Genomic DNA, 25,601 nt, shown 5'->3' with positions numbered 1-25,601 from the left:
TTCACAAAAAATCCCAGACAAGTTTTATTTGGACACCAGCAAACTTCTCCCCATCCCAACCAGCTAGACAGAAAAAATACACACACGGCAGGTTGGAAAACAGCTTTATTAATCATTCACCATAGAAGAATCTCAAATGTTTACAGGGACAAACTGTTCCACTGCTTCTGCTGTCACCATGTCCTTCATGGTGGAGTATCACAGGTCAAGTTTCTGATTGTTTCATTTACTTAAAACCAGATGTAAAGAAACAACCTAATTCACAGCAACTTCAGGCTTCAATGTGAAACCATCAAACTGTCTTGAACAGGTTTTCTTTCTGAAAGCAGCATTCCTGTCCAGAAGATGCTTAAGGCACACCAACCTTTCTTCTTCCAACTAGCCAGTAATAGTTAAATGCCTCAGATGCCCTCAGAGGTCCCAATATTTAGTCAATATTTAGTCAAGGCAAGTATGAAACAGGGTGCATGCCTTCTTTTAGGTGCAATGAATTATCAGTTTTGAGAAAGACATTAAAATCATCATGGAATCCTTGGAGGACTGAGATACCAAAGCACCAGTGCAGAGAATCTCATGCAATAGGAAGTCCGGAAGCAGGGCTTCGTTCTTCTAGACTTTGGTCTAGAAGAAGATGATTTTTTTGTGCTTTGAGTTGGGAATTTGCCCCTTCGACTTTAACCTCCGAACAGCCTCCCTCATGTGTTTGGGTTGCAGTGGTGGCATTTCTCCCCACTTCTCACACACATCCAGTGCTAAACAGAGGACAAGGAGAAGAGTTTCATTATCACACAAGAGCTTATCACAATCCTTTCGAGTCCTATAATGCTCATTAATTCCTCTTAAAGGTGCTAAAGAAATAAACCAAGATATTTTCCCTTCTTCAGAGAATGCTATAAAATGTATCATTTAGCTTTAGCATGATATCCCACATCAGGCTTTATCACAGGCAACAGTTTAAAACACAGCTTCTCCTTGAAAGAATAAATATTTCACCAGCTAGAAATTAGCAGAGAGTAGCAGCCAGGTTCTTTACTTGATGGACAGGAGCTCCCAGGGGATCATAACATCAGGGACAACTACTCACCATACCACACTGGTCAGCCCCAGGGATGACTTTCTTTGTATCTCTACTTTGGGGAGCAGAAATGAACAAAGTCCATTGGAGAAAAATACCGTCTACTTCTGTCACCCTGGGCTGAGGACAAGAATCAGGAAGGGAGACTTCCAAGGTGTTTCCAGACCTCCTAGTATTGAAACTTTCAAGGAATAATGCATTCAATACATGCTCTCCTGAATATAAGGCTCTTGCCTTGGTCAACTTCTAGTGTAAATGGAAACTACCACTGGGACCTCATAAGTCCCTCAGTATATATATCCTTGGAAATAAGACCACCACAGGCTCAATCCAGTATTTAGACCAATACCACTTACCTTCTTCTACCACCTCCCCGACGAAAACTTTGGAAATACCAGACATAGCAATAACAACATTCTGAGACACAGAGGTGCCTGTGATGGACTGGATCAGCTTGAAAGAAGGACAAAAGACTGTGATTAAGGTAGTCAAGGACTGGCTTTGGAACATAACACCCACAAGAGCTCTGAACTAAGAGTTCACTAAAGGCTTGATGCTGAAACTGACACCAGTAATACAAGCTTTCAGGTGTATAATGGCCTATTTGTCAAGAATATAAAACTACAACTGGTCAGACTATTGAGGGGCATGTATTTTTATTTTCCTGCCTAAATGTTCCACCAACTTGCCTAACACTTCACTGCAAAATGTCAGTGGATACAGCCCTTGAGCCCTGTTCAATTCTCATGGCTCATGGAAATGAGTGTGACAGTCCGTCCTTACCCTTTTAATGGCTGCCTTAGGGAAAGCTGACCGGCGGTACATTTCATAACGGTTCAGCTGCTCCTCAGAAAAAGAAGAAACCAGGATTCTAGACAAAGATTCAGGTAATTAAGTTCACTTATAACAACAAATACTTAAGATATACACATTATTATGTCAATAAAACCAAGTCTCAGACATTAAAAAAATTAATTTTTCAAGGGACCAATAGTATTCGGCTTAGTATTTATGAGGAATGAAGAGAAAGTATTTCTATTACTCGACAACAGGTGAAACATAAGTTCCTTTCTTACTTCACTAAGAACAAAAACAATGTTGGGTTACTGAATCACAGTAGATAGATTATGTTTTCAGCAGTAGGCTCTCTCTTCCCATAATGCTATCTCACTACATTTCACATGATAAACATTTTTCAAAAAACAGATAAAGAAGTATTAAAAAGCATGGTGCTAGTGAGGGTGGGAAGACACAAATTCATACATGCTGGTAGAGTGTGGGTGGAACACCTTTTTGGGGATTCTGAAAATACAAATGAAAATCCTTTGAAAATGTTCATATTGTTTAAACTACCAATTACACTTCCAGGGGTTTATTTTAGGAAGTATATGGACAGGTATGCAAAGACATGCTCAAAGATGTTGATCATAATGTCAAAAGAAAAACAAAACAACTGCAGAGGTAGATTACATTATATTATAGTTCATCCACATAATAGAATACAATGCGGCTGTTAAAAATGACAATTTACGGGCATATTTACTGACATGAAAATATGTATATATATCAAACATTAAACTATATCTGAAAAGGTATATACACAAATATATGCCCTGGGTAAACTCTGGGTTGTGGGGTTATAAGTAATTGTTTTTTCTATTTTTCTGTATTTTCTGAATTATTTGCAACAAATTCATACTATTTTTACAATCAGAAAACATAATGAAAACAGGTTATCAACAGTATTTAACATCTTTGAAATTAATTTTATTTACAGATAAATATAGGTAAAGAAAATATCTTGGTGAATATATGTCAAAATGTTAACTGTGATACTTTCAAATCCTAAAAGATGATGCTGTGAAAGTGCTGCACTCAATATGCCAGCAAATTTGGAAAACTCAGCAGTGGCCACAGGACTGGAAAAGGTCAGTTTTCATTCCAATCCCAAAGAAAGGCAATCCCAAAGAATGCTCAAACTACTGCACAATTGCAGTCATCTCACATGCTAGTAAAGTAATGCTCAAAATTCTCCAAGCCAGGTTTCAACAGTACTGTGAACTTCCAGATGTTCAAGCTGGTTTTAGAAAAGGCAGAAAAACCAGAGATCAAATTGCCAACATCCGCTGGATTATTGAAAAAGCAAGAGAGTTCCAGGAAAACATCTATTTCTGCTTTATTGACTATGCCAAAGCCTTTGACTGTGTGGATCACCACAAACTGCAAAATTCGTAATGAGATGGGAATACCAGACCACCTGACCTGCCTCTTGAGATATCTCTATGCAGGTCAGGAAGCAACAGTTAGAACTTGACATGGAACAACAGACTCGTTCCAAATAGGGAAAGGAGTACGTCAAGGCTGTTTATTGTAACCCTGCTTATTTAACTTATATGCAGAGTACATCATGAGAAATGCTGGGCTGGATGAAGCACAAGCTGAAATCAAGATTGACGGGAGAAACATCAATAACCTCAGATATGCAGATATCATCACCCTTATGGCAAAAAGCAAAGAACTAAAGAGCCTCTTGATGAAAGTGGAAGAGAGTGAAAAAGTTGGCTTAAAGCTCAACATTCAGAAAACTAACATCATGGCATCTGGTCCCATCACTTCATGGCAAATAGATGGGGAAACAGTGGAAATAGTGACAGACTTTTATTTTTGGGGGCTCCAAAATCACTGCAGATGGTGATTGCAGCCATGAAATTAAAAGACACTTACTCCTTAGAAGAAAAGTTATGACCAACCTAGACAGCATATTAAAAAGCAGAGACATTACTTTGCCAAGAAAGGTCTGTCTAATCAAGGCTACGGTTTTTCCAGTAGTCATGTATGGATGTGAGAGTTGGACTATAGGGAAAGCTGAGTGCCGAAGAATTGATGCTTTTGAACTATGGTGTTGGAGAAGACTCGAGAGTACCTTGGACTGCAAGGAGAACCAACCAGTCCATCCTAAAGGAGATCAGTCCTGAATATTCATTGGAAGGACTGATGCTGAAGCTGAAACTCCAATACTTTGGCCACCTGATGTGAAGAACTGTCTCATTTGAAAAGACCCTGATTCTGGGAAAGATTGAAGGCAGGAGGAGAAGGGAATGACAGAGGCTGAGATGGTTGGATAGCATCACTGACTCAATGGACATGAGTTTGAGTAAACTCCAGGAGTTAGTGATGGACAGGAAGGCCTGGCATGCTGCAGTCCTTGGGGTCGCAAAGAATCGGACATGACTGAGCGACTGAACTGAACTGAAAGTGATATTTTTCTTTTAACTTAACCATAATATTGATGTATTAATTATCTTAGTTTGAGTTTAAAAAAGTAAATTTTAAGGCCAAGAAAAATGTATTAACTATGTGGTCAGTTTAGAGCCTTGAAAAGGGAGTGATCAGAAAACTGACTTACTGCATCTTTTGAATCTCATCTTCATCCACTTTCTGCTTCTTCTCTTTCTTCTCTTTGGTATCTATTTTCAGTTTTTTGGCTGCAGGAGTAAGTAATGAGTCTTCCCTTTCAACTGCTGTTAAATCTGCAATATCCTGACTCTTGAGCTAAGAAGACAAAAGATACCCTTTATATATACGGCCTACTTTACAGACTTGAGTAAGGCAAAAAGACATTGTTCTCATACAACACAACGAATTCTCTTATTTCTGTAGTTTTTTGGTTCCAGGCATTGGCTGTACATCAAAGATAAGATATCCTATCTCTACTAAAGGAGTTTACAGCCCAACCGGGGAAAGAAAAGCTGCTACATAATCCAGTTTTCCAGGTAACCTATGATCCTAGTTTCAGTATCTGTTTACACAGGCATGGTAATGCCAAGGATCATGAAAGCCACACTCCCCTTGAGCCCACCCTTCTGACCTCATTCTTTATTTATTTGGCTGCCTTGGGTCGTAGTTGTGGCTTGTGGCATCTTTCACATGCTGCGGACTCCCTAGTTGTGGCGCAAGGGCTCCAGGGCACACGGGCTTCAGGAGTTGTGGCACGCGGGCTTGGTTGCTCCCACACATGTGGGATCTTAATTCCCCAACCAGGATGGAACCCACATTCCCTGGGTTAGCAAGGCAGATTTTCAACCACCGGACTACCAGAGAAGTCAGTGACTTCAATCTTTAGAGGGGATATAAGAAAACTTCTCTCCATACAGCCAGCTCTTCTTCGTCTAAACCTATGGATTTCTTTACCAATGATGAGTCCATGTGGAAAGAATATTTTAAAAAGGGCACCTTCTTATCAAAGCAGTGTTTCTTTGAATTTGGAACTTTTAAGTGAGCTTCTCACACATGTAGTGCTCTTTTCTTCTTTCCAATTCTACTGTATCAAGCAAATATTTATTTCCCATTGCTGGACTGAGAACTTGAACTTTTTTTTTTGGCCTTGCTGTGTGGCTTGTGGGATCTTAGTTCCCTGACCTGGGATTGAACCTGGGACCCTTGCAGTGAGTGTAGAGTCTTAACCATTGGAATTCCCTAGACTGAACATTTTTTGAAGGTTTGTCTCTTATTATTTATCCCTCTTTGCATAAACATTTAACATTGTTTTATTCACAATATGTTTAATAAAGACAGCAAAAACCCCTCAAAATCCAAACTTCATCCCCTCCAACTTAACATAGAATCTAAGGATACGACAAACCTCATTAATGAGATTTAACTTCTGTTTTCCTTACAGAGGAACTCACATTTAAATTCATATGGGAATATGAGAGGTAGGTGAGAGTGAAGGCAGTAAATCTTTTAACAACTTTTTCAACTTCTTCTCTGGTTACTGATACATATGAATTTTCTAACCTTTTTGTGCTTCAATTTTGATGATTTACATTATCCTTAAAAATGAGCCATTTGTCTTGAATTTTCAAAATTAGTCTAAACTTGAACATTAGATTTTCTTAAAGCTTAAAGATCTCCAAATCAGTGCCTATAAACACTGCAAATAAGCAGGTCTTAATTTTATTGTTTCTTACAGTTTTTAAAGCACTAACTCATTAATGTCTATTTTTAATCCCTATTAACTCCTTGCTTTTACATTCTTCTGGTTTATCTTGTTCTTTTTTTGGTTTCTTGAGGTGGGTGCTTATTTTCAGTATCTCTGTAAAAATATGTAAGACAATGACTTTTTCTTTAAATAAAAATTTGGTCAAATCCAATAGGATTTGATGTTAATTTCTTTAATCCAAAGCTATTTAGAAATTGGTTTAAAATGTCCAGATGTTAGTTTTTTTGAGGGAGTGGGAGAAACTCTGTGTTGTTAATTTCAGGTTCTATTGCACTGTACTGACAGAATATGATGTTATGATTTTTACTTTTAAGAATTTATGCTTTTCTTTGTGGTCTGGTATATGATCCATTTAAAAAAGTGTTTCAGAAGCATCAAAAGTTTTTTATCTTCTAGGTGCACAGCTCTTTACTGAACTAAGATAATTATTACTCAAATCCTTTCTGTCCTTGAGATCTGTTTTTTAAGTTCCTTCTTAAAGTAGTTTTGTCACATTTTTCTTAAAGTTCTTAATTTTATATATTTTGATGCAACTTTATGTTCTGAAAGGCAGCTTCCATTTAATCCAATGTCTTCTCCCATGAGCTCACACTTAAATTCAAACAGGAATTACAGTTCCAAGACCTCAAGACTCTATTTTTAGAAATGGAACCTACCTAAGGCTCTAAGATTCTGGTCTTCTGACTGATACTCAGAAGCAACACTGCTGAACACTTGGGATAGCAGTTTGGTGCTATAGAAACTCTTGGACATTAGCACCTAGGTCACTGGTAGCAGTTAAATGTCCCAAGAGGAGGAGAACATGACTAAATTACTACCTCAAAGTCTCCCATTAACGACTCAGCCTACAGTGACGAAGTTATGCTTAAGCAATATCTCAGAAATCATATTGAGGTGAAAGGGGTACCAGGAATCCTGGGTTCTAGCTTTTACCCTCCGTTTCAATGTCGATTGGCATCGACCCCAATTTCCTCACCAGGAAAACCAAGAAGCTATTTGAAATTCCCTTGGCAGTGGCTTTTTAAAGTCTTCATTGAATTTGTTACATTATTGTTTCTGTTTAATGTTTTGGTTTTTTGGCTGCGAGGCATATGGGATCTTCGCTCCCCAAACAGGGATGAAACCCGCACAGGCTGCATTGGAAGGTGAAGTCTTGACCACTGGACCGCTAGGGAAGTCCCCTCTTTGAAGCACCTTTAACGCCCAAGGGCAGTGATTAAAAATACTGACCTAATGGTTGAGTTACTGGAACTCAGACGGCTCTAAGGTTTCCTCCCCTTTTATACCCCAACTCTGCGACTGCAGATCTAAAGGGTTATGGTGACCTCGACTGTTTTAGCTTGGGAGGGACCAAACAGGAGGCCTGTCGGGCGAGAAGTGACACAAGCTACGCCGGCCTCATGGACACATCTCTCCCTACCTCGCCTTCTTCAGCGGCGGCCTCTTTCAATTCCCCGTCTCCGTCACCGTCTGTTTCCTCCGGGATTCCGTCCGTATCTGTAACCCTGGGGCCCCCAGGAGCCGCCGTCGTCTCGTCTGATTCCCCGGTCTCTCCACCTTTTTCCTTGGGCGATTCGCAGGCATTATCCATCGCGGCTAGAACCCGGGAGAGGAGAACGCGCCGCTGTCAGACTCCGGAGCTTAGGACGCAGCTTACTTCCGGTCGTCGCGCTCCGATGACATCACCAAGACCGCTGCTCCAAGGGGTCATTTAGAGACGCGCCCAGAGGGTTGCAGGGCTTCGGTTTACTCATTTGGTGGCGGTGCGGAGAGGGAAAGTTGAGGGTACGGAAATCAGTTTGTGGATTTTCCACCTTGAGAAGCCAGCATTTGTAAAGGAGGGTTTTGTTGTTTACTGAAGGGCTCCTTTTTCCTTTCCGTCCTTCTCAAATCACAACCTGTTAACGCCTTCCTAATCTGCTTTCCTCAGAGGAAAGTTTGCGGACAGGAGAAAACTCCATCCGTTGTTCGCCCTTGTGGAAAGCAGCTCCCGGGCAAACGCAGACAGGAACTCAACCTTTTACGCGTTCAGTTGGACCTCAGAGGCTTGTGTTAACATGGAATTGTCAGCATCTCTCTTTTGTTCCTCAAGCACCTAAAAAAATAGTCGTACAGCTTGAACTGAATTTATCCAAATTGATTAGTAACTCCACAACTACTGAGCGCCTTCTTCGAGCCAGAAATAGCCCTAGTACCAGAAGCAAAACAGGTAGTTTCTACCGAATTGCATATTTCCCAATTCACCAGTACTCAAGATCAGAGTCGGTTTTACAAATCTGACCTTTAATGTCAGTTTGGTTAATATCCGTCAAAAGTAAGAGGAAACGGGGCTCCCTGGCAGTTCAATTGTTAGAACTCTGCGTTTCCATTGCAAGGGGCGGTGGTTCGATTGGGGAGCTAAGGTCCTCCATGGTGGGGCGAGAGGGAGGGCGGTAAAAAAAAAAAAAAGAAACTAAGAGGAAACAAATCCTAAAGGGAGGGAAGTCTTTCCTTTGAATGTTTCGCTTTAACGAGGCATTTCAAGGATTGGGAGCATAAAGTGGGGTTATTTCCCTTTTAAGAATCTCCTCTCTTTCCTCATGAGGTGAGGAGGAGGTCACATTATTCACATATTTTATCACTAGGTTCCCAAACCCATGACATATTTATGGTGCAGAGGGAATGGGCTTGCAAATGTTGGTGCGCGTTACCACACTTCTCTCTTTGTTTCTACACTGCCTGGATGAATTACCGTATTTCCTGTCTTGCGAGTTCCCAAAACCTCTGGAGAAGGAGGGCACTTCAGGGGGCGCGGACAGGTGGACCGCGCTCGTCACCTTCCACTTGTACAGCGGGTGACCCCACGACGCAGCCTTCTTGGCAGGGAAGGCTTATCAGGGCGCGGCCGGGTCCACTCGACTCAGACGGCAGCCACCTGCGCCGGCCCGCGCGGCCCCGCCCAGCTAGGTGGGCATGGGGGCGGGGCGCGGGGGCGCGGTGACGCGTGACGCCGGATCCCGGAAGTGACGCGCCCCTGAGGGACAAGGCGTGGGGAGGGGGGGTGGTGTCCCCGGCCGGCTCCGGGGGTGCGTTGCCCGGAGACAGAAAGTTTGGGAGCCAGAACGGGTTCGGCGGCGGCCCAGGGAACGGGGTCCAGGGCGCGGCGGCCCTGGGGATGGGGAAGGAGCAGGAGCTGCTGGAGGCGGCCCGCACCGGACACCTCCCGGCCGTGGAGAAGCTGCTGTCCGGGAAGCGGCTCTCCTCAGGCTTCGGGGGCGGCGGCGGCGGCGGCGGCTCTGGAGGCGGTAGCGGCGGCGGCAGCGGCTCTGGAGGTGGCGGCGGCGGTCTTGGCTCCTCGAGCCATGCCCTGTCCAGTCTGCTCAGGTAGGTAACGCTCCGGGTCCGGGTAGCTCTTGGAGACCCCCCTTCCTCCGTCCGTCGCCTGGGTCCCCGGAGAGATGGGGGCTCCGGAGACCCTGGCGGGCTGGGTTTGCTAGGTTTCCTGGGGCGAGGGGCGCAGGTGCGGGTCCGCGCGGCGTCGGGCTGTCTTCGTCTCCTGTCCTGACCGGGCTGCGAAGAATGGTGGGAGTGCCCAGGTGGCAGCCTCCGCCGCATGGCATAGCCCGGGCTTCACCGTCGGGTGCCAGCTGCTGTATCTCACAAGCCACTTTATGGGGGAAAATATGTGTATTTTAAATCTCCCTCATCTCCTGCAGAAACTCCCACGCCTTGCAGAATCTCGCGGTTCCCCTGAAGAAATGCTCTCGATTCCATTCTTTGGGGAACTTGGAACCTTCCACCAGGCTCTGCAGGACATGGCTTTTGTTGTTTATATTAAAATCGTCTCTAGGTTTATTACGTTCAAAGTGTTCTTCTTTGAGCCCCTCTTGTGCTTGAAGCTTAAATTCCAGTTTATTGTAGTGAACCTCACTGGATTAGTTTGGTAAGTGGCAGATGCAGGGTTCATCAATCAGGGGGTTTATTCATCAAAAAATGAAGCGTTAGACTTGTCTAGGACACTGAGGAGTGCTTTAAACTTTTCCAAGGTCTGTTAAAACAAACACTTGAATCTGGAGCTGTAAGGATTGAGAGGAAAAAGGTCGTGTTTTGTGTGGCTTGGAGGGGCGATTGGAGGTGCTTTGTCAGTGTGAGTAAAATGTGATGTTTCAGCAGCACTTTCATAGCCGGTTTTCTTTTCCTTCCTTGTTCTTTTGAGGTTTTTAAGAAGTGGAAGTTCACTTAGAAATGGCTTCGTTTGCTTTTGTTCCCCATTAGTTTATGTAACTTCAGTTTGAGTGAGCTTGGACCAAAGAAGCCTAAGGCTCTATTAAATTATTAGGTATTAAGCACTGAGTACAAAGCCAGGCCTATACAGGAAGATACTAAAAAGCAGTCTAAGAGAAGAATGCTCCCAGGGAGTTCTTTAGGGGAGGCAAAAATCAGTACCATTTGCAGCAATTTCTACAGCTCCCTAGGACAATGCTGTCACATGATTAGTACTCAAGATTTGTTGAATAAACACAGGTATTAATTAGGGAATGACACATTTCTACATAAACTGATGGTGGTACTCACTGTTAGTAGTTCAAAAAAATGAGAGGTTACTTTGGGATGGGATGAGGTGGAGATGAGGAGGGGGACGTCAGCTGATGTGAGGATTTGGGTAGGTTACGCACTATGAGAGCATTCCAGGTGGGCCACCATTGTCAGGGGCACAGAGGTCTCCTTTGTGCTAGTGGGCCACTAGAAGAGCTTTCTATCCAGAGCTTTAAGTGGTTGGGTATGATAAAAGGAAATAATGGACAGCTGTACTTCCATCTTTCAGAGTGATTTAGTCTTTCTTTATTTTTCTGATTCTTGTATCAGTGCCTGACACAGGTGTTCAATAAATGTACTTTGAATGCATAATTTGGGTTTGAAATTTTACCTGGATTACTTAGATATTTCTGCACTTCTGATGTCTGTGAGATGAGAGAAAGGCCATACCGGTTTGGAGGTGCCTGTCTCTTATGCATTGAAGGCTACAGCATTTGTGTGCCAGAGATACCTTATTCCCCAGTATCCTGCTGAATATCCTGCTGAGGTGAGAAACTTTCACATATCTCCTGCCTTCAAGTACAGGTCGGGTTACTCTTAGTTCTCTCACTCAGGGACTGTTGACATTTTGCTGAAAATTTAGCGCCCTGTAGTTAAGCAAGACTAGAAAATCTTTGTTGATTTTTTTTTTTTACTTTGGGCTTCATGCTCATATGTCCAGTTTCTATAGTAAAGGGTGGATGGCTTGTGTAAGAGAGCTTGCTCCTTCTGACCTACTCCTGTATCTGTTATCCAGGTGATAGATAGCCTCAGAGCTGCCCTGGCGTCTCATCCCTGTGACTCCCACGGGCAGGGAGGACCTGCAGGCACTGGTTACACTAGGTGTGTCATTAATTAGATGGGACTCTGGTTCAGCCTAGTGAAGGATTTCTGAGAAATTGAAACCGTGCATTTAGATAATCCCTAGGTCAGCACGTCCTCCCTTTTTAGGTTTTGAAATAGTAGAGGGCAGATCTCCTGTGCCTACACACCCACCTCAAGGACCCTGGGTTATTAATGAGAGCCGTGGTGCCGTGGCTGCAGATCTGGCCCTTGTGTTAGCTGCCGTATCCTGCCCCACCAGTGCTGTCAGTTGCAGCCTGCCCTTGTCCAGCTGTTTTGAGTGACCAAGGGAAGCTCGCGGGAGCGGGAGCATACAGCTGCAGTGCATAGAAAGGTTCCAGATCACATGTAAGTTTGTCTCATCTGTTTGTGATGCAGTCCTATCCCCAGCCCCTTCCACAAAGGCTCTGTGCTTGTTCTTAAGCTACAGAATGCCTCTTCTCTTACCCCATCCCTATTCTGTTACACTGCTTTGGCTTAGGTCTTAACTTCTCAAAGCCCTCCCTAATGACCCTAAGACACACGGATCTCTCAGACTTCCACTTTGGAACCCCTTATCTGCAGTGACTCGTAGTGCATGCACTCATACTTTGCTTGTCTGGATTTCACAGTTTATTGCTTTATGTATTGTAACCCTCGGGCTTCCCTGGTGGCTCAGCAGTTAAGAATCTGCCTGCCAAGCAGGAGAGGCAGGTTCGATCCCTGGGTCAGGAAGATCCCCCGGAGAAGGAAATGGCAACCCACTCCAGTATTCTTGCCTGGGATTTGGTTCTCCCCAAATGTCAGAAGATATGACAGAGTTATTGCTTTTAAGAAAGGATTCTTGATATTTATTTAAGGAATTCATACTGCAAAAAAAGAGTGGCTACCCTAACTGTTCTATTGAAATGGCCCTTTCAACCAGAAAATGGATCTGTAGCTTGGAAATTGCAGTGACATGACAATTTTCTTCATGCTGACCCTTTTACTTTTGCCCTCCTCTGTGCCAGATTGCTTTTGAATATGCCTATTTTGAGCTAGATGATTTTAACATCCTGAGGAGGAGAGCAATGCTGACCATGTAAGGATGTCAAAAGGGCGGGCTTAGAAGCAGGAACTCATGGATGTGTGTGATCTAAGTTCCTGCTCTTCTAAGAGAATGCAAAAACAAAATAACAGAAACCCCACAACTGTTTACTGCTATAGCAGTTTTCTGGATATTCTACTAAACCTCTTAATTAAAAAATGGTTTTTACACAGTGGGGACTTTCCAGGTGCCTCAGCCAGTAAAGAATCCACCTGTCAATGGAGGAGACACAGGAAACATAGGTTCCATCCCTGGGTCAGGAATATCCCCTGGAGAAGGAAATGGCAACCTGCTCCAGTATTCTTGCCTGGGAAATCCTGTGGACAGAGGAGCCTGGTGGGCTGCAGTCCATGGGGTTGCAGAGTCAGACATGACTTAGCAACTGAGCATGTACTTTTTACACAGGGAGCTCAATCCAGTACTCTGTGACCACCTTGAGGGGCAGGATGGGAGTAGGTAGGAGCAGGGTTCAAGAGGGAGGGGACATGTGTATACTTACGGCGGATTCACATTGTCATGCGGCAGAGACCGATACAACAGTGTAAAGCAGTTATCCTCCGATTAAACAAATGGGAAAAAAATGGTTTTGAAGGAACTTCTTAAAATACTTATTTAAGTATAATTTTATTCACATGGCAGCCCTTTTTCCTTTCCTTTGAAGTTGCTGTACATTTTTGCTTTCTCTAAAGCAGAATGTGGTTCCCCTGTTAAAAAACAAAACAAAAAAGGTGGCATGCCTGGGAGTGACTGTAGTGTGGTTGCAAACATCTGAGCATGCCTAATTCTTAAACCGGGTAAGGCGTCTCCTGGTAGTAAAAAAGGATTTAACACAAGTTTAGTAAGTCGGAGATCTCCCTTTTCTTACTTCTCTGGTTGAAATTCAGTTTTGAGTGTCTTAGTTATAAAAATTAGAGACTGGAAACAGGTCAAACAGTCTTGTGAAGAATTTGGTTTGTATTCAGTCAGCTTCAGCATATTCACTTGTCCTGGGAGGTTATGGTCCTGGTGAAAGTTGTGTCTGGCCAGAAAAATCCCTTCAGAAGATTCTTTCCTGGACCCCACCCTCCTTGGTTTGTCCACTCAAACAGCTGTGACTTTTGGTTTTTCAAAAGGAAGTTAAGCTACTTCTACCCTAGTCTTCAGTAGGGAGAGTAAATTACTAGGTTTTATAGCCCAGAGACACCAAGGAAACCCCAAAAGTAGATGGTGGAGAGTTTGTTCTTGGAAATGTCAGGCTCTCCTGTGGGCAGGAACTGGGTCTGTGTTGGAGAGCCCTCAGAAAATGTTCCCCACACTGATTTCCAAAGGATTACTGGGAGATTTTTTGTGGTATAGAAAATTATATTGTTGTATTCATAGAACATCTTCACATAACTTTGGTGAGGTTAGAGTTAGTGGTAGTAATACTAGAAATTATATGGTATGGCTTCATATTTATCCTTTCTCAGTAATTTGTAGATCAGGTTTGTTTAGTTTACAAATCAAAAAAGTTTTTAAAACAGTTGTCTCTGCTTTACTTGTGATGTTATTACCACTATTAAAAACAGTGAAGATGTTCCAAGAAGTAGAGCTGCCTTCTGACTTACTTAACTGGTGAGAGTTTCAGCATGGTAGCTATGGGGTCAGGCTCAGACCCAGCTCTGCCTTGTGAGGTAGGCAAATTACTTCACCTCTCTGAGCATCTGTGTCTCCATGTTTATTGAGTTGGCCAAAAGATTCCTTTGGGTTTTTCTGTAAGATGTTACTGAAACACTTAAATGAGCCTTTTGGCCAACCTAATACAATGTGCCCAGGATAGTACCTACTTTCTGAAGCAGCATCTCATGAGCTAAGATATTAAGACACATAATGCCTGGCTCTTGCCAAGGGCTTGGTAAACCTGGGCTGCTACAGTCATTTGATGGGAGCCCAATGCTTGCCACCTTTGAGAGATCTGGAATGATAATCCTGTTTTTTTTGTTTTTTTTTTTTAATGTTTCCATGTAAAGATTTATAGTAATTTATAGCTGGAGAAGGCAATGGCACCCCACTCCAGTACTCTTGCCTGGAAAATCCCATGGACGGAGGAGCCTGGTAGGCTGCAGACCATGGGGTCACGAAGAGTTGGACACGACTGAGCGACTTCACTTTCACTTTTCCCTTTCATGCATTGGAGAAGGAAATGGCAACCCACTCCAGTGTTCTTGCCTGGAGAATCCCAGAGACGGGGGAGCCTGGTGGGCCGCCATCTGTGGGGTCACACAGAGTCGGACATGACTGAAGCGACTTAGCAGTAATTGATAGCAGAGGCTCCCAGCATTTTCAAATATGAGATAATGGTGGCAAAGTTACAAACTGATATAGACTCACAATCACTTGTCTGAAATCTTGGGGCTTAGAATCCAGAATTTGGGGGTTGTGGAAGATACTGACCCCCTACTGGAATCTGGGGCAGCACTCTGAAACATTATATTTTTGCAGTGAAACTTCTTAATATTCACACTAAATGGGATAACTGTGAAGCTGCTCCATGTCAGTTTTGTATCTAAACAAATTTGCCACTAACTTTTGAAAGTGCGTTTTCAGAACTTTTTGGTTTTCTGAACTGTAGATGAGGAATTATGGATCTCTGCCTTTATTGCAGAAAAATTGCTAGCCACAGTAAAAGCACAAAGAAGAAAATCCTCTATAGTTCTACTACCTAGAGAAATTAGCTTTTATAATTTTGATGAACATACTTTGGTCTTTTTTCTATACACCCTTTTTTTTTTCCCCCTGAAACAGACCATTGTGCTGTATGTACCTTGTCTCAGATTTCTCCTTAATATATTGTGAGCATTTTACCATCATTTTCTAGTCCCCTCAACCTCATTTGAAATGGGTAAGTCGTATTCCATAGTGTGTATGAACTGTAATTTATTTAATCCCTTCCCCGCCATTAGGTATGAGTTTGCTATTAGTTTTCTGCTGTTGGAATAACACTGTGATGTACATCCTTGCAGATAAGTTTTTGTGCATGCTCGTGATTACGACATTTTATATTCTCAGTAGGATAGTAGATGTAATTTGAGTATTTAACCACTGCAAAAATCACATATGTGCAGTTGAATTTGAGGATTCATAATAATTCTTAGGCTCCTTACATCTCCTGGGTCCTTCTGATTGGAAAGTAATGTCCTGATCTATGGCTCCTAAATGCTGCTTATGTTTAGAAAGTTACCTTTGTGAAGACAGAGAATTTTTAATAGTCAGGTTGGGGCCTCTTGGGTCCTTTCTCAGAGGCAAAATGTTTAGAAGAGGGCCAGTAGTACGCTCCAAGCAGAATGAGACAAAATCCATTTTGTTTCTGCCATTTGTTGTTCTAGCCTTTATTGTGGGACATTTCAGACATACAGAAGTCCAGAGACTTACTTATTTATTTTGACTTGAAGCTTATGGCATCTTAGTTCCCCAACCATGGAGTGAACCTAGGCCCTTGGCAGTGAGTGCAAAGTGCTAACTAGTGGACTGCCAGGGAATTCCTGAAAATATTTTATTTTATATTGTTGGTTTGTTGAAATCTGCGTTCAAACAAGATCTATGCATGGCATTTGGTTGGAATGTCTCATTACTGTCTTTAAACCTTTGGGTTTCATCTCTGTCACTTTTTTCATTCCAGTTTACTTGTTGAAGAAAAAAATTGTTTTTGTCAGTTTTTGACAAAAAATTCATTTGTCTGTTTACCAGAGCCTGGGTTTTGCCGATTGCATCTCTGAGGTATCGTTCAGTGTGTTCATCTGTTCCCTGTGTTTGCTATGAGCTGGAAACCAGATCCTGGTTTAGTCTGATTCAGGTTCAGATTTTCTGGCAGGATTTCTTCCTAGTGGGTTTCATGTATGTCCCCCTGTTTAGGCTTCTTTTTTTGTGACGTTGGCAGCCATTGGCACTCATGATCTATAGCCCTGATTTAGAATTTGCAAAGTGGTGGTGTTTTCATTTTTATGTTACCATCTTCATTTATTGACTGAAATACTTTCTGGAGAGAAACTTTATAGAGAAACCTCATGTTATTAACTGCTTTGTTACCCTGAGGTACAGTTTGTGCAGGAAAGAGGGATTAAATGCTTGATTCTTCCCCCTTATTTACCTGTTTTCAAATCAGGTTGCATTCCAAGTGGTCTTCAGAGGTGTCCAATGAGTTTCTTGTGAATAATCATTATGAATGCACAGACTTAAGCATATTCGTGCTTCAGTAATAACCTTTCTAAAATGTGCTCTGAGACATTTAGATTTTGACAATTTTACCAAGTAAAGCCCTTGAATTGGTTTGTAATGAAGTGGTGTGTTTGTTGTGTGTGTTGGTATATTTTAGTTGAATGCTGTGTCTACTCAGAGTCCCCCAGTTGTGCTGGTTCTTCTGGTCACTTGCAAATCAAGCATTAAGATCTTTGAATCTGGAGTAGTTCATCTGACTTTTAATTTTTTTTAAGTTTTCCACTGGCCATACTTGGCCCTATAAGTTAGAAAGCCTTAAAAAGATACTCTAGGGACTTGAATAACCAAATTTCTTTACATTGTAATTATGGAAGACCCACTAAGAGTGGTGTTTTCCCACCAGCTTTATGGTGTGACTTTAGATAAGAGTCTGTGTCAAGGTGAGTTGTTACTTATTCAGTCTCATGTTACTCTGAATATATTTCATGGTGTCACACTTTTTTAGTATAAGCATTGAATAATCAGGTCTTGTCATTGATTTCTTAATTGTTGCATTTAGAGCTCCCACTCAGGTCTGATTTCGAGTTCCTGTACTGCTATCTGTATATATTCTTTTTCTTTTTGATTTGGAGCTCAGCTGTATATGCAAGCCTTTCTTTGTTTTATTTTATCCCTTGGTTTTGTGTTTGGAGTGGGGGTGGGAGGTCTGGGTCAGGATCTTTCTGCTTTGGCGCAGATTCCCCCTTTGACCAGCCATGCAAATGTTACATGTGTAGCCTCAATTTAAAAGTGATAAAAGCAGCACATAGAACGACTTATTTGTTTCTCTTTTTGACAGTTGTTGGGACAATCAGGGTTCTACTTCAAAGAGGTCTTGGCCTCTATTAGGCAGTGACAGCATCCAGCTCCTTCGTACTGGCTTCACAGCACTTTCATGTTGGGCTCTCAGATTCTTTAAAGAGCATTGTCATGAGTTAAGATGAAAAATGAAAACAGAAGTAAGAGAAGAAATATATTGGACTTCATTTACTGAGAAAGGAAAATCTATCTTAAGTCACCTGAGCTTCACAGCGCCAAGGAGTTTAACACTTGAGTCGGGCAGTGTGTAATTCTCCCAGGACTGAAGCTGTGGCTCTGCCTCCATGGATGGGGTCCGTCCTCTGTTGGGGCTGAGGGAGGACTTGATGTGGTGTCTGCAGAACAGTCTTTTCCTTTACTATGCCTGGAAAAGCAGCTCCAAGGGTATGTCCCGTGAATAATAATACCAGTATCAGCACTGATTGAACATTCACTGATACTGGATTAGTAACAGTAATTTGGAGGACATTAGTAAGTGCTTGTCCTTACTAAGGTTAAGAAAGCAAAATTTTTTATTATTGTCCCTCCTTCTGTTCATCTTGTACCTTTCAGCTTTGCATGTGTGAAGTCAGATCTTCTAATTGGGATTCTTTTCAGCCACAGAAAAAGCTTAAAAATCTCAGAAGTTTAAATATTATTAATTAAAAAAAAATTGAAAACTCGCTCTTCTCAGCTGTGAAAAAATAGAAACAGTGGTGCTTTTACTTAAGATATCAGATCTTTAGAAAACAGAAGTGAGTTTATTTGGAGATGGTGCTTTATGTAACCTTGGGAGGATGCTGCTTTTTTGGCCGCTCCTCACAGCTTACATAGACTCTTAATTCCTTGCCCGGGGATTGAACCCAGGCCCCAGCAGTGAAACTGCCAAGTCCTAACCGTTGACCATCAGGGAGTTTCCAGAAAGACCCACCTTAAAGGGAGTTTCTGTCTGTATCCCAGCTCTTCTTGTCTGAGTGAACCAACTTGTTGACTTTGTTTTCCTTTCACCTGAAATAAGCCTTCATTCTGATTTCTTTTCAGTCTCCTTTAAACAGTCCATTTCTCAAGTTATTTTTCCTTTTGAGTTATAGACCTGCTTCTGAGGAGTCCGATGGCCAATGGCCAGAAGAGGTTTCAAAACAGATCATTTTAGGACTGTTGGCCTGGAAGATTCCTAGACTTGGTGGGTTTGTCTTTAGCTCTTTGCTGGAGCCCCGCCCTGGCTTTGTTGATTCCTCTTAGTATCATGTTCCCTACTTGTCTTCTGATCCAGCTTGATTTTGGACCCTGGTTCCATCCAGTGGTCTGATTCTTGCTTCTTCAGGTTGCCCCACAGCCCTGATAAAACTCCAGTGAAAGCCCAGTCCAGATTGTAGAATTTGAGGTAGTTCACTCACAGGTTAATTCAGAGCTGTAGCTCAGAACTGTAGCTGTAGACTCTGGGCTGGGGGGTTGTACATGATGTGGGGAGAGAGTTTCGTTTCTTGAGCCCTTAATACTTTGCTTGGCCTGTGCCTGGAACTTCACACCCTATTTTCTCAGTCTATCTTCACAATGTATCTGCTGGATAATTGTCATTACCCACCTGTTACAGATGAAGTAGCGGAGATTCAGGGAGAAGTTAAAGTGACCCGCTCAGGGCCACACGGAGGAGGGCAGAGCCAGGAGTCTGACTCCCCAGACTGTTGCTGATAAAGCACTGAGTTTGACCCCTTGGAGAATTTGAGTGTCTTTGGATATGATTCACACCACCCATTACTCTCTTTAGGTAAAGTTTTACTAAAGAAGATTAATTAAGGATTTATTTATTTTAATTTAGTAGTTGCTTTGATAACCCTTTTTATCATCTGCAGTTCTTAAGCACTTTACAAATATTAGCTCATTTTGTCCTCATAACAACACTTTGGGGAAGGCACTAGAAATATTGCCAGCTTACTGATGAGGAAACCGAAGTACGGAGCCGTCAAGTACCTTGCCCACGATAGTGACTGGGAGGTGCTGAGGCTTGGTTCCCAGCCCGGGCAGACTGGCTGCGGAGTCCTTAGTTTTAGCCTTCATGCAACTGGGGCAATTTCTTCCTTTTAGTAAGCATGTAACACAAAATCCTTTAAACACTGACTACATAAAGTGAGATGGTTATTATAAAGTCATTGGCAGTTTCCTTGGATGTAAGAAAGTTAGATGAAGGGAATGTCTTCAGACTTACACCAAATAATATATTAGTACAGAATACAGAGGGGAAGCCCTGCAACTCATGAAGAAGACAAAACCTCCTATATTGCTTTCCTCAGACTTTCCTTCTAGAAAATTCTCATCTTCCTCTCAAGCAGGTTAATGCATTCCTGAATTTCACCTCTGAGAAAATTCACGCCCCTCCCTTTCCCCACCAAATTTTAAAGTGATAAAGAATTGTTTTGGACACATCAGTACCGCTGAGTGTCTGATGTACCACTGAGTCCACGGTGTATGCAAGAGAAGTAAATCTAAACAATTGGCAAGAAACTAGAGGCCTGTGTGTTTGAAATTATTTTTAACTATGCTTACCTGTTCTGCTTTTTTATTTTTTTAAACAATTCTTTACCTTTCCCCTCCCTCATTAGTGGTTGATGACCAGATTTTACATTCCCAAACAATAATTAGTTTGTCCATAAAATGATTTTCAGAGACTGTTATCTGGCTGGGTCAAATGATTTTTGATAGTAGCTTGAAGCCTGGGGTTATGGAATAGGTAATATTACTTCCATAATCCTTGGTGCTTTAATCTTCACAATCCTGTGATATTGGTATCAGTGGTGATTTTTCTGATAAGAAAGTTTTAAGTGACTTGCCTAAGGCCAAGACTTTCCATTTTTCAAGGCCTGTAGAGTCTATTTTACGTGGAGATGATGGCTGCCAAGTGCAGGTCTGCGCCTCCAGGTTGTGGAGGTAGAAGGAAAAGGTAGTGCTTCTAGCTAGTGGTCCTGAAAGCACCTATGGTCCCTGCGGCTTAGCAGTCAATGAAATACTCCATAGCTTTTTATCTGTTACAAGTGAAAATGCCTCAGGTGTTGAAATTGGCAGAGACTCCAGATTTGTTACTTTTTAATCTCTTGCTCTCTCCATAATTATGTTTAAGACCTGGCTGGAGAATAGTTTTCTTGCTAGTCACTTTTTTTTTTTTGTCTTGCTAGTCACTCTTAGCAGCAGCCCTTACATCATCTTTAGCAGACCCATAGCAGACTTTCAGAAAGGTTTTAAAGTGAATGATCAAGGGTTTAGTGTTTCCTTTTCAAATTTAACAGTTTTTTCTTTCTTGAAGAAACAGTGTATACAAAATCAGGACCCAGTACTTTTAGTTAAGTTTTTTCAGACAGCGCTTTTTTCAGATGTCTTTTCTTTAACCATCATGATCTGTTAGACTCATTGTCTTTAGTGACCATGATTTCTGTTTACCTCTCTTTAATATTTATTCTTTAGTCAACTATATACCCGAAAAAATGTGAATATTGTATAATAATGTAATAACCACCATTATTGACATATATATGTGTGTGTGTATTTTTTTTAAAACACTTCCTATGCCCAGAGTATTATCTCATTTCTTTCTGGTGATAAAATAATGAACTCAGTGTCTTGACTTCGCATGCATCTGGCTGGCATCAGGTTTCCTTATTATCAGGTACTGGAACTTGTAAGATTTTGACACCCATGGGCTTAACCTACTGCTTTTTAATGTTATTTTGATTGCAATTCATATTAGTTTTAATGTGTTTAATTTGTTTTTCATTGCTCACTTTGTATTTATACTAATAAACTAGGATTGGTCTTTGGGTTCAGTGTGGCCATCTGGGTTTGAGTGGAACAAAATCTAAGCCTTGTCTTTCCCTCCTGCGCTGATTTTGATGTTAGCCTTGTATTTGATCTGTAGATAACCAGACAAAATCTTTACATTAAGCCTTATGTTCTTGTCTAGGTCTTTCTAGCATCCCGGGGTCTGGAAAGCACAGAACTCTCTTAGTTTTATCCTTTAGTCAGTCTCTCCGTGCTTGAACTCTGAAGGGAAGGGGACGACACAGTTTAGACAGAGAAATCAGCCTTCAGGGAATGTCGGCGCCGGGAGCCCTCCTCCTTCAGAGTGCACTCTGCCTCTGGGGAGGGGCACAGGAGAGCAGGCCCCTTGGGGCCTTCTGCCTGGAGTCGCCTCAGCCTCAGCCGTTCTCTTGCTGTGCGCTCTTGGGAACGTTTTTTACTCCTCTTACACCTCAGTTTCCTATCCATGGGGTGGGGGGAGAAGGCAGTGTTTGTGGTGCTTCCTGGCAGAGGTCCCAAGGAAGGTGCATCAGCACATCTTACAGCAGCTGCAGAGACAGACTGTGCGCGAGGAACTGGGCAGCCTTTTTTTTGTTTTCAATTTTTAAACTTTTTATTTTGCATTGAAGTATAGCTGATTAACAAACAATGTTTTGATAGTTTCAGGTGAACAGCAAAGGGACTTAGCCATACATATATACACGTGTCCGTCGTCCTCCAAACTCCCCTCCCGTCCAGAGTTCCGTGTGCTATATGGCAGGTCCTTGTTGGTTGTCCATTGCAAAATGGCAACGTGCGCATGTCCTTAGCAAGCTCCCCAGCTACCCCTTCCCCCATCCTTCCCCCTTGGCAGCCATAAACTTGTTCTCTCAGGCTGTGAGTCTGTTTCTGTTGTGTAGATAAAGTTCGTTTGTATAATTTCTTTTTTAGATTTGGCAGCCTTTTCTGTACCACGCCCCACGGGGGAGTCAGGAGAGGAGGAAGCCCGTCGCCTATCTGTGTGAATGTGCCAGTGGGCCACTGCTCTTTCTGTCCTTGAAGCTTTCATAAACAGATTCATTCCTGTATGTCAGGCATGCTGCTGTAGGAGATATTTAGAAATACAAAATTTGTCAAATTCTCCTAAGAAATTGACTTGATTAGAGTGATGACAAAATGGTCCTGTGATCTCCTTGGAGAAATGGTTGATTCCAGGACTGGGGCGGGGAAAATAAAAAAGATTGGTATGTCAAGAGAACACAGAGGCCAACCTGAAAGAGCTCTCAATGACCAAAGCTGGAACAATTTGAACAAAGTCAAAAGCCGTAGTAATAGATTATGAGCCGAAGAATAAAATAGACATCCATGAGTTATGATACAAATGATTGAATAAATAAATAAAGGGGACAGAGAGTTCTTCTTTTCAGAAGAATTCCAGTTAATAAATGTAGAAGTAGTGAAAGGAGTAGAAGATCACCATTAGCACACCACAGTAGTAATTGCTGTAGGCAAGATCCACCAGTGAAGTTAACATGAATGGGTGAAAGTTTAGGGAGAAACAGAATATTTGCATGACCCTAAAGCATCTTCCAAAATATTTATTAATTACTGTGATGATTTCAATCCACGTCCACATATTCTTTGAAAGTCTTGTTTCCTGAGGAGGGAGTTTAATTCCGCTCCTCTTGGATTTGGGCTGGACTTAGAGACTGGTTTCCAAATAATAGAGTGTGGAGAGAGGAAACAGTGATTTCACAGTGGAAGAACTTGGGATATACCACCTTAACCAAGAGGCCAGTGTTAAAATTATCAGTCACGTTGATATCATTTGCCCCCTGATAGGATGGGATGAGAAGGGCACTTCACCTCTTGTGTTCTTGCCCCCAAATCCATCACTCCGCGTAATCATGGGAAAACAAGACAAATTTAAACCGAAGAACAGTCAGAAGATACCTGACTAGTATTTTTTAAGAATGACAGGGTTGTGAAAGATAAGGAAAGACCGAGGAACCGTCATAGACCGGAGACTAAGGAATTATGTCCACTAAATGTAAAGTGGGCCAGGAAATGGCCACAAGTGTAAAAACATTGTAAATCAACTATATTTCAACTAAAAAGAAAAAAATCTGGGGAGATCTGAGTAAAGTCTGTAGTTTAGTTTCATTTATTTATTGGCTGTGCTGGGTCTTTGCTGTTGGGCTTTGTCTGGTTTGGGGGCTTCTCTGTAGCTGTGGTGTGGGGGCTTCTCACTGCAGCAGCTCTCTTGTTGTGGAGCACCGCGTCTAGGTGCCCAGGCTTCAGTAGTTGTGGCTTATGGACTTCCCGGACCAGGGGTCGAACCTGTGTCCCCTGGATTGGCAGGTGGATTCTTATCCACTGTGCCACCAGGGAAGTCTTGTAGTTTAGTTAATAGTATTATACCAGTGTTACTTAAGTTTGGATCAATGTACCAGGGTTATATAAGATGATAACGTAAAGGGAAGCGGGGTGAAAGATACACATGAGCTCTGTACTATCTTTGAAGCCCTTCTGTGAGCCTGAAATTATTTCAAAATAAAAAGGAAACACACAAGCACTATATTAGATAGTGGCTCTGGAGTCAAGTTCTCTGGGTTCAAGTCTTGCCTTTGCCACCTACCTATTGAGAGATAATAGACAACTTTAACTTCTTTGCCTCAGTTTCCTCATCTGTAATAATAGTATCTTCCATATAGTAAGACTGAAGATTAAACGAAGTCATGCATGTAAAGTACTTAGAACAGTGGCTGGAACATAGTAATGGCAGCTGCCAATAGTAATATTTGTACAAAGGAAGTCCAGCCACCTTTTAGGTGCTTGGACCTTTAGCCATGGATGTGGACAGTCTGAGCTAAAGGAGGTTGCGAGAAGATGGTAATGGACTAGGGTGTTCTGAAGACCCTTCTCCCAACCGTGTATACCTCTAGGGAGTGGGGCACGAGCTCTGCCCTTGAAGAAAGCCGCTAGGAGACGGGTGTAGGGAGGAGAGGGATCAGCCAGGGGCAAAGGTGGAGAAGCTGCAGTGGGAAGACCTGCTTGCTGAGCTGTCCAGGTGGAGTGGGGGCTGCATGTGGAGTCAGTGAAGAGGCTCATCAGGTGGGTGGGCAGCAGCCTGGATGCTGGCTTGATGAACTTTAGACTTGAGACCTGAAAGGACGAGAGACCGAGGAAGTGCGAGTGAGAGAGAATACTTCAAAAAATTGTTTTAGCTCCAGCTGGATTGTGGCTGTACTTTGAGTATTTGTTGATTGAGAAACTGTTATAACAGAGTGACTCTGAAGTTCGTATCATTCTGAAATAAATGTTTTTATAAAGTAGGATAGCTTCTCTGTACCTTTGGGACATCATGATGCGTGCGCGTGAGACGTGTATCCTGCCTGCTGCCCATGCCTGGTGTACAGATGCATTTGCTGACCGTTTATGATAATGTTGCAGCCTGGGGCTAAGAATAAGCTGTGGTTGACCAGGAGCTTTCAGTGTACAAAATGCTTTGACGTCAAACCTCACCGCTAGGGCTGCGTTCCTTCATAGGGGAGAGTGTTCTTCCTTTATTAGCTTCCAAAATCTTTTGAAGTATGATTTACATCCAGTGAATACACGAATATTAAGTGTAAAGAGCAAAGTGTTTTCTTCATGTACACATCTATGTAGTCATCACCAAGATCAAGACATAGACCATTTCCAGCACTCCAGAAGGTTCTCGTGTTCCCGCCCAGCCAAAAATGCCCCTCCTTGAGATAACCACTGTTTTGACCTTTATCACCATAGGTTTTTGCTGGGAATGTGTTTCTTTTTCTCCACCATACACACCCGGGCCCATGAAGTACAGTGAGTTGGGAGCAGGGATACGTCTTCATGTGCCAAACACTGCACTCGACGCATTCCCAGACTTCCCTAAATTCTCCTGTGAAACCGCAGACCTGGGCTTCTGGTGCCTCTGGTATAAGTTCAGCCTCGTGCCTCACTGGCTGCCCGGTGTTTTTCCCATCGCACCACACTCTGTGCCTTCAGCTGGCATTTACTGTAATAACTGCTGTTGTTGTTTAGTCACCAGCTTGTGCCCGACTCTTTGCAACCCCATGGACTGTAGCCTGCCAGGCCCCTCTGTCATTGGAATTTTCCAGACAAGAATATTGGGGTGGGTTGCCATTACTTTCTCCAGGGGATCTTCCTGACCCAGGGATCAAACCCACGTCTCCTGCATTGGCAGGCAGATTTTTTACCCCCAGGGAAGCCCACCATAATAATTATCTCCATCATTAACG

General features: G+C 42.5%; 2 protein-coding genes across 8 annotated transcripts in view; one reads left to right on the top strand and one right to left on the bottom strand.

Annotated features, from left to right (window-relative positions):
* Positions 1–87: 87 nt before the first annotated feature.
* TAF11 (TATA-box binding protein associated factor 11) lies at positions 88–7,766 on the bottom strand. Its single transcript, XM_005888286.3, has 5 exons — positions 7,498–7,766; positions 4,482–4,627; positions 1,859–1,946; positions 1,432–1,528; positions 88–752 (listed from the first exon to the last, which is right to left on the bottom strand). The coding sequence occupies exons 1-5, from the start codon at positions 7,666–7,668 to the stop codon at positions 622–624; spliced, it is 633 nt and encodes a 210-aa protein (XP_005888348.1). The 5' UTR covers positions 7,669–7,766; the 3' UTR covers positions 88–621.
* A 1,320-nt stretch (positions 7,767–9,086) lies between these two features.
* ANKS1A (ankyrin repeat and sterile alpha motif domain containing 1A) overlaps positions 9,087–25,601 on the top strand; it is a 168,730-nt gene continuing 152,215 nt past the window's right edge. For 3 of the 7 annotated variants that reach the window (XM_070361283.1, XM_070361284.1, XM_070361282.1), the window contains exon 1: positions 9,089–9,440. In XM_070361283.1, the coding sequence (XP_070217384.1) occupies positions 9,232–9,440 (209 nt within the window). In that variant the 5' untranslated portion in view covers positions 9,089–9,231. Of the gene's footprint in view, positions 9,441–25,601 lie in introns of all 7 variants that reach the window. The other 4 variants (XM_070361280.1, XM_070361278.1, XM_070361279.1 and 1 more) reach the window with 2 other exon arrangements.

The sequence above is a fragment of the Bos mutus genome, chromosome 23 (genome assembly GCF_027580195.1).
Source record: "Bos mutus isolate GX-2022 chromosome 23, NWIPB_WYAK_1.1, whole genome shotgun sequence".
NCBI classification, from domain to species: Eukaryota; Metazoa; Chordata; class Mammalia; order Artiodactyla; family Bovidae; genus Bos; species Bos mutus.
This window is presented reverse-complemented; position numbering and strand designations above follow the sequence as displayed.